Source organism: Fukomys damarensis, unplaced genomic scaffold (assembly GCF_012274545.1).
Source record: "Fukomys damarensis isolate Sample0158 unplaced genomic scaffold, DMR_v1.0_HiC HiC_scaffold_37, whole genome shotgun sequence".
In the NCBI taxonomy this organism is placed as follows: domain Eukaryota; kingdom Metazoa; phylum Chordata; class Mammalia; order Rodentia; family Bathyergidae; genus Fukomys; species Fukomys damarensis.
Genome location: NW_022900949.1, coordinates 52,298,241 through 52,308,986, shown reverse-complemented (window position 1 = coordinate 52,308,986; position 10,746 = coordinate 52,298,241). Strand labels below are relative to the sequence as shown.

The 10,746-nt window shown below is 35.2% G+C and overlaps 1 protein-coding gene across 1 annotated transcript in view; it reads left to right on the top strand.

Annotated features, from left to right (window-relative positions):
• Copb2 (COPI coat complex subunit beta 2) overlaps nt 1-10,746 on the top strand; it is a 27,890-nt gene that overhangs the window by 5,506 nt on the left and 11,638 nt on the right. The window contains exons 3-10 of the mRNA XM_033759469.1: nt 3,341-3,427; nt 3,789-3,915; nt 4,774-4,922; nt 6,672-6,818; nt 7,671-7,770; nt 8,430-8,572; nt 8,813-9,012; nt 10,279-10,389. Of these exons, the coding sequence (XP_033615360.1) occupies nt 3,341-3,427; nt 3,789-3,915; nt 4,774-4,922; nt 6,672-6,818; nt 7,671-7,770; nt 8,430-8,572; nt 8,813-9,012; nt 10,279-10,389 (1,064 nt within the window). The remainder of the gene's footprint in view (nt 1-3,340; nt 3,428-3,788; nt 3,916-4,773; nt 4,923-6,671; nt 6,819-7,670; nt 7,771-8,429; nt 8,573-8,812; nt 9,013-10,278; nt 10,390-10,746) is intronic.

Below are 10,746 nucleotides of genomic sequence, written 5' to 3'. Positions count from 1 at the left end.
AAAAAAACCTTTATCCATTCATCAATTGATGGGCATTTGGGCTGTTTCCAAGATTTAGCTATTACATACTGTGCTGCTGTAAACATAGGTGTGCATATTTTGCTGTGGTATGTTGCTTTTAATTCTTTTGGGAAGAATCCAAGAAAGAAAATAGCTGGGTAAAATGGAATTTCTAGTTTTAGTTTTTTGAGGAATCTCCATACTGATTTCCGCAGTGGTTGTACCAGTCTACACTCCCACCAACAGTGGAGTAGGACTCCTTTTCCCCCCAACCCCTCCAGCATTGTTACTGGTTGATTTCTTGATAACAGGAATTCTTTCTGGAGTGAGATGGATATCAGCATTGTTTTAATTTGCATCTCATGAATAACCAGTGATATTGAACATTTTTTCATATATTAATTTGCTGTTTCTACTTCCTCATCAGAGAAGTATCTATTCATTTCAGATGCCCATTTTTGGATTGGGTCTTTAAATTTGCCAGGTCTGATTTTTTTCAATTTTTTATATATTCCAGATAAAGTTCTTTGTCTCAGGAACAGCTGGTAAAAAATTTTTCCCCTATTTATTCTGTTGGTGGCTGCTTTTGCTGTGCAAAAGTTCTTTAATGAGATGAGATCCCAGTTGTTGATTCTTTGTGATAGTTCCTGTATGATTGGTGTTTTGTTCATAAAGTCTTTGCATATACCAGTGTCTTCAAGAACTCTACTTTTTTATCCCCAAATATTCAATGTAATGTTGTACAGGTAATTTTCAAGAAGCCATATAGAAATAATTGTAGTCAGTAGTCAACTTTTGACTACAAGTGTGATTAGGCCTGTCATAAACTGTCTGCCTTAATGTTTATCTCATTCTGTAAATGGTCCAGTGTCTTTAGACTATCTTTGATATTTTTCCTAAGTACAAAATTATCATCGGCACTCTGCCATACAGCTATGGGTCTACTTATATAGTATTTATCCTAAAGTTAAGTTCTTGAAATCTGTATAAAATTTGCGGCTGAGAAATTTAAGATGGCAGAAATAGGATTAGAGAGCCGAGGTTGGGAATGAACCTAAAATACCTTCACACTGTTATACTCACTATAGTGCACACTAAACCAAGACCCTCATCAGTGACATTTTGTACATATTAGCATTTTGTTCTCTACCGTATCTTAGTGCCTGTGTCATCTTTTAACTGGTTAAGTGCTTAATAATTATTTGCTGAACCAAAGAATAAAAACCTTTCCTTTCTCATTAGTTCAAATTTCTGTTCTCCACAGTTTCAGATCCTTATTGGTCTTCTTCCTCCTTCTCATCCCCCCGCCTGTCTGTCTGTCTGTCTGTCTGTCTCTCTCTCTCTCTCTGTCCTCCAACTATTTATAAAGTATTTCTACTTTATGCCAAACAGGTTGGAGTCTCACCACCCTAATTCTTCCTGGAGAATCCCTCTGCTGCCTCACTTTACCCATCTGTCAGCATTGTCCTATCACTGTCAAATGTTCTTAAGCCCAGGTGTACTTCCCTTAGTTTTCTCTAGGCCTTACATCTCTGTGTTATCTAGGTATCTGCTCTGCCTCCTTTTTCTCTCATTCTCTTCCCTGCCCTCCTACAGGCTGTCTGCTTCCCCTTTTATAATCTCATTGGTAATTTTATATTTAATGTTCTTCTTTGCTCTCAGAATGGAGATTCTGTGAGGACAGGGATCTCTTAGTCTTATTCCCACTGTTACTTCAGTGAATAGAACACTACTTTGCACCATATGAGGCTCATAGATTACAGTAAGTCTTTATTAAATGATTGATCTTTGGTTCTGCCTATGTTTTCCCCTCTATCACCAACAAGAGTTATTTATCATTCATACATACCAAAAGCAACATTTTTGAGAGAGCCAAAAAGCTTTTGGAAGTAAATTCAAATGTGCCTCAATTTCAATAAAGAGATAATAATTTACAGTATTTTATGATTTGAAGCCTTTCAGTCATGTTAATCCTTAGTGTATTTTATATAAATTGAAGTTAATATTATTATAACCTTTACATCACAAGATTATTAAAAGGATCAAATATTAGATAAAATTATGTATGAGACCTATAAAGGACCATGTAAGCATTAGTCGTTACTTTCCTCATTCACATTGAGCATATGTATATTTAAGAGTATAGCTTTTCTTTCCCCTTTAAATTGTTGAGCTCCAGAATGTGAAGACCGTTTCTTGTGTCATTTGCACCAGCCGCAGCGCCTAACATGCTATGGAGCCATGATTGTTCTATAGCTGATTTATTTTTACTGCTCTGTGTATCCTGGGATTGGCTCCTTCTGAGTTTTCCTGGATTTTTCTGCCATATTTTAGATTGCATATTCTGTTAGTATCATAGTAAACTGGTAGCCTTTGTGTATTTGTGTATCTGCATTTATTGAAACATTGACATCTGGCCTAGAAAGCAAGGTTGGGCTCAACAGTTCTTGTGAACCAGTTCCTAATGTTTATTTCAGTGTACATGGTTAATAAACCAATAAGATTGTATTATATTTTTTAAACACTTCATTATTGTTTTCTAGTATAAACAAAGGGATTGAAAAACAATAGTTTGATTTTCTAGAATTTTAAAGAACGAGCATCAAAATGGGAACACAAAGAGGTACACTCATCTCTGCTCTTTCTAGGGGTTCTCCTATTTTTCTGCCTTTATCTATATACACTGAGCAGCTCAAAGACACATCTAAATCATACAAGTTTTCATACTTACTGAGGAAGGAAAGGCATTTGTATAGGAGTATATTGCTAAAGCATGCAAAAGAATTGTATCTTGTTTATGAGTCACAGCTGTGAGTTCAGTTTTAAAAAGAAGAAACCGAGAGCTAAGAGCAAATTCATTTAGTAAGTGCCAGCCACTGTTTCAGGTTCTAGGCATAGTGGAGAAGATGATTCCAACTCATACGACAGAACATAGCAGGGGATATTGAAATTAAAAATAATTATAAGGTGCTATTATAAAAGGAAAGTACAAATTACCAATGTAGGGTTTCCAAGCAGAGGGAATGGGAGCAACAAGGTAAGGCTAGAGTGGGAGAAAAGGGCCAGAGAGCAGGGAATCTGGAATATCATCTTGTGGACATTTGCTTTCTTTTTTAAAGACATTAGAATTATGAATCTATTAAGGAAAAATTAATCAGGTTTTTTTTCATTTTAATATTGAGCTTTCATATTTTAGTCTGAGAATATTTTAAATTAGAAGTTATCTAAGTGGTCAGATGTTTTATTTTATTTATTTTATGTTTTTAGATGTTTTAAATAGAATAGAATTTTCAGTTATTTTCTCATAGTTCAATGTGTACGTTCTCGTTAAATTTTAAAGACACTGGTGAAGACATTTGAAGTATGTGATCTTCCTGTTCGAGCTGCAAAGTTTGTTGCAAGGAAGAACTGGGTTGTGACAGGAGCGGTAAGTAATTCTATGAGTCTCAAATCCCAGTTTCTGATTTGGTCAATAGTATGTAAACTAGCTGCAGAATTTTGATTCCTGATTTGTTTTGTTAATGCACTGTGTTTTGTTGTCTTTTTTTGGGCAAGGGGAGCAGGGTCCTGCTTTGTTGTTCAGGCTGGCCTTAAACTCATATAGTCCAGGCTGGCCTCAAACTCATGGAGATCCTTCTGCCTTAGGCTCCCAAATGCTGGGTGCGCTGCTACATCTAGATTAATTAATGCAATATTTTGAAGTATGGGCTTTGTTCCGTGAGTCTGAAATATAGTGTTTTGTGAAATTTATTTCATAAAAATGATGGTTTTTACATTTACATTGCTAGGATGACATGCAGATCAGAGTGTTCAATTATAATACCCTGGAAAGAGTTCATATGTTTGAAGCACACTCCGACTACATTCGCTGTATAGCTGTTCATCCAACTCAGCCTTTCATTCTAACTAGCAGTGGTAAGAAATGACCTCTTTTGGTCATGTGCGTCTCTTTGGGCAATTAATTTTCATTCATTGAGATATGCTGTTCTTTACCTGCTGTTACCAGTAGAGTTTTAATTCTAAGCAACTCTTAAACCATTTAAATCCCTTATTGTGCTATTGATGCTGCTTGCTTTTGTATCTCAATGAAATATCAACTGTACTTAGGATTATATAGCAATTGCTCTGATTCTTGTCAAGGAAGAACTGAAGGTCTAGCTGCTTAAGCATCTGCTAAGCAAAAAGCTCATTTACATGCTGAGGAGTGAGTTATTGGCAGATTGCCATAGACCCTATTCAGTTTTATCTTTATATTCAGACGAGTTTGTTCCTTGGTATTTTGTATAAAACAGTGAACCTTTGGGAGGGCAATTGAAATGAATAGCACTGAATTGGCAATACTGCTGAGTTTCTTTTAGTTTCTAAATTAAATATTGAGAACTTCTTAAAAACCAATCTTACAAAAGCAAATGCTCATTCTCTTAATTATCGTTACTGTCATTATTCAATCATACGTAGACTCTAATACACTTGTATTATTCTTTTCATTCTTTGAAGCCCATTGAGTTCTTTATAATAATTTTTTTCACAACTTTTTATATTTGCTGTTAGTAGGCTATTTTATCTGCACTCTTCTGTACAGTTATGTTTATTCTTAGGATAAACAAGGAATTGGGAAAATCTTTATCAGTATGATTTTGTTTCTTTAAATCACAAAATGTGTGATTTGTGTTAAATTTGGTGCCATAAAAGGCACAAAGATTCTGTGTCTTAGTTCAAAATAGAAAAAGAAAGTAGAAATTGCATCTAATTTAAGGCTTTCTTTTGGCCTAGATGACATGCTTATTAAGCTCTGGGACTGGGATAAAAAATGGTCTTGTTCACAAGTGTTTGAAGGACATACTCATTACGTCATGCAGATTGTGATCAACCCCAAAGATAACAATCAGTTCGCCAGTGCATCTTTGGACAGGACCATCAAGGTAGGGGGCCACTCTGTGTAAGGTACCATTGCTAATGAAACACAGTTATCTGGGAGTTTCACTGCTGACTATCCAGAAAGATAGAAGTTTCTTTTTGCCTGCCTTAGAAGTTTCTTTCGCAAGTTCGTTTTGAAATCAAAAGAGACTCATTTTGATCCAGAAGGGCATGTTCTATTTAGAATATTGTAGCAGTCCTCTTACAGAAGGAGCATTTTTTCATGTGGAAGCAACACGTGAAGTATTTTTTTTTTGCCTTCAGGAACTCAGAAGAAGAAAAATGATGTGATCTTCTCTAGGCTATTACTTTACTCTGCTTAGTATATTTGTTGTTGACCTCAACTCATTATTAATCTGTTTCACATTTGAATTCTCTACTTCCATTCTCCCTTTCTTACTCTATTACCCCATATTGCTGCCTGTATTTTTCCCAACAGTAGATTCTGTGTTGTCAGTTGTCAGTGTGAGTGTAAGGTCCAAGTACCTTAGGATTGCAGAGGCTAACCTGCACTAACATTACACGACATCTGTAACCCTTGTCTCCTCACTGTTCTGGAACCTTCCTTAACCAACTCTTCTGTCACCTTTGACTTTCTTTATTCTCCCTTTTTTATTTATTTTCCTCTAGAGAACTGCACAGATTTCAAGGCTTACCACAAATACTTAACTCTGAGAAATTCTTGTAAAGACGTCCACTTCAGCTGTGGACAGATCCAGTTAATGCTCATTCCATTCCTTCCATTCCTTTTGCTTCTGTATGACCTTTCTCACAAAGAGTCATAATTTTTGGAACTCTTTATCCTCTGAAATACTAGATGTTTGGGAAAGGAACTGCATATTTCCCCCTTCCAAAAAGGCATTCAACAGCAAACAACACAGTGCTTTGCTTACACTGGAGGGTAAACTCACATTGCAGTGAATACAGTCATATTCTTTTGCCATTATAATATTTAAAATATCGATATGCATAGATATAAAATCAGATTAAGTTTTGCTTACACATTTAACTTCATATAACATTTATTGGTTTTTCTTTAATTTATATAAACTGTATAGGTCTGAATATTTTAGGGTTTAACCTTTGTCCCTGTCTTGTAGAATTATACTTTCTTTTGTCAAAGGTTAGAAACTTTGAAATTAGCCTTAAACTTTACTAAATTCGGTTTATCTTTGCAACAAAAATTATCTTTGGCTTAAGTAAAGTTTGTCACATACAAGTAAGTGATAAATAGTTGTTTACACAGCTTTAAACTCTGCACAGGGCCTTCCATACAGTAGGCAACCAGTAAATATTTACAAAGATAAAGCTCAATTCTGTAACTTTTGACTACTTTTCTATACTTTAAATTTTTTACTCAGTAATTTTTTCCATTCAGTACACTTTACTAAATCCACTTTCATTAGCTTTGTATTAAATCTCCCAATAAAATCATTATCTGCCCTTAAAGTAATGTTTCTCAGTGAAACATCTAGATCCTTGGGCTTCACTGTAGATCAGCTGTACATATTCATGATCTCTAGGGATAAAGCGTGGAGATTGGCATTTTCAGAGAACTTCATAGTGATTATCCCTTGATTACTGGAAATTCAAGTAAAAAGAGAAGGAACTAAAACAAATAGGTGGGGGAAAAAAATGAATACTTCTTAGCTTTTCTCCTGGGCTTCGGTGGTATATGTTGCGTGTCAGAAGCATGATGGATCTAACTTCTGAAAGCAAAACCCTGTACTGACTCTGGCTGTTGCTTTCTGAAGGTGTGGCAGCTGGGCTCTTCATCACCAAACTTCACTCTGGAGGGACACGAGAAAGGTGTGAATTGTATTGATTACTACAGTGGTGGCGACAAACCATACCTCATTTCAGGAGCAGATGACCGTCTTGTTAAAATATGGGATTATCAGGTACACTTTCTTCATTATCTCACCATATTTTAGATACATTTTTTTACTTTTTCTTACAGGGCAGTTAAAATTGGGTTGCTACGCTCTGTTCATAGTGTAATAACTTAAGGCCTCAGTATATGCACTTAAATTATGGTCTCAAGTCTATAAAAATGAACACAGGGCCGGGGATACAGCTTAGCAGAAGATTACTTGTTCTGCATGTGCAGAGCCCCGGGTTCAGTCCTCAGTAATACTAAAAATAGAAAATCCACAAATGCATGTCAAGATTTTAAAAATAAAATGTTTGTTTTTCATTTAATAATTGTGTTTAAAACTTTTAACATTTTAACATCATACATCTGCGAGTATCCTCATTGGCAGACTTCTATTTATATTTGAAAATGAGATCAGTGATTAATTTCATAACATAGTATGGTACAAGCATTTTTCCACTTTGAACTTTTGTAAACCTAGTTATGAGCTCTGTTACTATACTTTCTCTTACATTTGTTTTTTGTCTCTCATGTCAAAAGTTTCTATGGGCATTAAAGCCTAAAAAACCAAGTTTACTTTTAAAAATTTATACTTGAGTACAGAAGAAAGCCATTATGCTAAGAATTTGAAGAAATAACATTCATATGAAAACATATGTTTTAGTGGGTATTTCTTTAAACAATAGCTACCTTTTTCTGTTCTATGAAACAAATAGAAAAAGCATTCATGGATAGAAGGTAATTGTCTTAAAATTTTCTATATTGGATCTACTTAAGTTGTCATAACCACTATTATAATGTATCTATGCATTGAGAAAATTAAGGATGAGTTCCTTATTTTTCACTACTAAAAATGTTTTCTGTGTCTTAATTACAGAATAAAACATGTGTGCAGACACTGGAGGGACATGCCCAGAATGTGTCTTGTGCCAGTTTCCATCCTGAGTTGCCAATCATCATTACAGGTTCAGAAGATGGTAAGTTAAGAGTATGTATTTATTCCTATGCTTGTAACTATTTAATGAATATTTAAGCCATGTAGTATTTCTACATTGTAATAGGAAGTTTCTAGTTATTTTGATATTTTTAGATTATTAGTCTTAAGCTATAAAAGAATAAAGGGGCTTTATTGTCACTCATTCTAATGTGCTGTATTTTGATTCTATCACTTAAATAAGAGGACAGCCAGATATTCTAGGGGAAATGGAAAAATCATGTGCTTCAGAGTTAACCTAATCTAAGTTCAACATACCTAGGTTAAACAAATCAGATTCAGGCTCTGGTGCTTCACAAATGTGTGGTATAGACAAATTAGAAAATTGGAAAATAATGTCTACTTTGTGGGATTATAGTGGGAGGGTGAGCAGAAATTATATTTACAGAGCATCTGGCACATAGCAAGCACTGTACCCAGGAAATGCTATTATTATCTCACACTTATAATTACAGTTCTTAAGGTTAGTTTCTCTTATAAGTTTCTATAATTATGTTTATGTTACTTGGTAAAAATCAGTTAAAATGACCAAGAAATTGGTCATTAAAGTTAGTCATAAAATTAATCATAAGCATTTTCCGTTGGAATAGAAAGTTTTAAAATGTTCATATCAAAAGGTAGTATTCACAATTTTCTTTTTAGGAACAGTGCGTATCTGGCATTCAAGCACCTACCGGCTTGAAAGCACATTGAATTACGGAATGGAGAGGGTGTGGTGTGTGGCCAGTCTGAGAGGGTCTAACAATGTCGCTCTGGGCTATGATGAAGGGAGCATCATTGTTAAGGTAATTCTACTATCTTTATCTCCCTACATAAAGGGACTAGACAGAGATACTTACATGTCAGTATTATCACCTTCTAAGATAATCAGTATGGTTAGTTGGGACTTCTTTCATAGCAGTAGAGGTTAAGCAGTGATGATTTAAAGTGAAAGAAAGTAAATTAGATGTCTCTATGAAAAGAAAAAAAAAATCTGTTTTGTTGTGGTTTTGTTTACCATTTCATTTCATTTGTTATTCTTCCAGCTTGGGCGAGAGGAACCTGCCATGTCCATGGATGCCAATGGAAAGATAATTTGGGCCAAGCACTCAGAAGTGCAGCAGGCCAACCTAAAAGCAATGGGAGATGCTGAAATTAAAGATGGAGAAAGATTGCCACTGGCAGTAAAGGATATGGGCAGTTGTGAAATATACCCTCAGACGATTCAGCACAACCCTAATGGGCGGTAAGCCATCCTCACAGTCTGAGCTTCTGTTATGTTACAGCAGGGGCTGGCCTGTCTACAGCATATTCTTATGGTGGGCACCTCCAGTCATTCCTCATTGGGCTTTTGCCCTGCCTCATAATCTCCAGCACAGCTGCACACAACCATGCCAGTTTGTCCATTCATTATGCAAGGTGCAGCAGCTGAATAATACTATGCTTATTTTTACTTCGTATGTGTTGCATTTATGCTCTTGTCTGGCCCTTTGGGAGCAAGGATCATGTCTTACCCTGAGACTTAGTAGGTGCTCTCTTAAGTACTTGCTGACTTATTGCTCTTCAGAAGATAAAGGGTGGTATGTTTGCTTTGAGAACATTTGGGATGGGTAATAATTCTTTTTATTCATAATTTGAACTGTCACTTGTTTCCCATAACATTTATAAAGCACAAAACATTTTTGAGAGAGGAGTTCCTAAAATGATTAATTTAAATCTATAAAGCTTTAAAAAGCTCTAAAAATTATTTTATAGTAGGTCTGGGCATCTTATAATGCATCTTGAATAGTAATAAAGACAGTATGCTTCGAGAGTTCAATAAATGATGTATATTAACATTTGTAATGTAATTAAGATTAAGAATGCATTATGCATACTTTTCTTCTGTCATAAAATATTCTTTGTTAGGTTTCATTTTACCTTTGGCAATGGTTAGGTAGCAGGCAATAAGATGTTTTAATTGCTAACTTTGAAGAGAATTGTTTTATGTTTTATTTTCATTGATTATTCTACATTCTATTTTTATTATTTAAAAATCCTTTTTATAAATTTGTCAGTAAAACCTAGAATAATGTGCTTTTCTTCATTTGAATGGTCACCTTCAATGAAGATAATCTTCCTTAATGTGAAAGTGCTTTCCTATGGTATAAATGTCTTGAGCAAAGTGCTAATACTAGGTACTCAGCAGATATGTGGTAAATAATTGGGATCCTCCTGCATTTCCAGCCATGCTTACCTTCTTTTGCCTCCTCCTTAGATTATAAGAGAAGGCCCTAACATTTTCAGCAGTAACCTCATATTCATAATTTGGTTTTGGATTTGTTGACTTGAATATTTTTGTCCAGCTCTGTACTTAAAGAACTATATAACTTCAAAAGATTTTAAGTTGTAATAATTGACTGAAACAACATGTTATTAGAATTTTTTTTACCAAAAGAATAAATCATTTTTTCTTGACTTCTATATGTTGTTGGCCCTCTGTGATTCTCTCTCTGACTTTTGTAATGTCTAGGTTTGTTGTGGTGTGTGGTGATGGGGAGTATATCATCTATACAGCAATGGCCTTGAGAAACAAGAGCTTTGGGTCTGCCCAGGAGTTTGCATGGGCCCACGATTCTTCAGAGTAAGTTTTTGCTATGTGATAACTAGATTACACTGATTATAGGTAGATGTCATGTGCTACTATTAAAAAAAAAAATTCTGAAGACAATGTGGTCTGTGCTTCTCTATGTAGTTATTATCAAGCTGGCTCAGTCAGGCTGATGTACTCCATTAAACTGAGGACACAGCAGCCATTTCCTATGGCAGGATGTGGTCCTTATGAGCTTAAGGAAAAGTGATACCTCACATCAAGTCCTTTGCCGGCCCTTCATAAGACATGGTCTCTTGAGGTGGTACTCCTCTTTGATGAGCTACTTGGGAGAGATGCTGTGCTGTCATGTTTTTTTTTTTTTCTTTTTGGTACCGGGGATTGAACTCA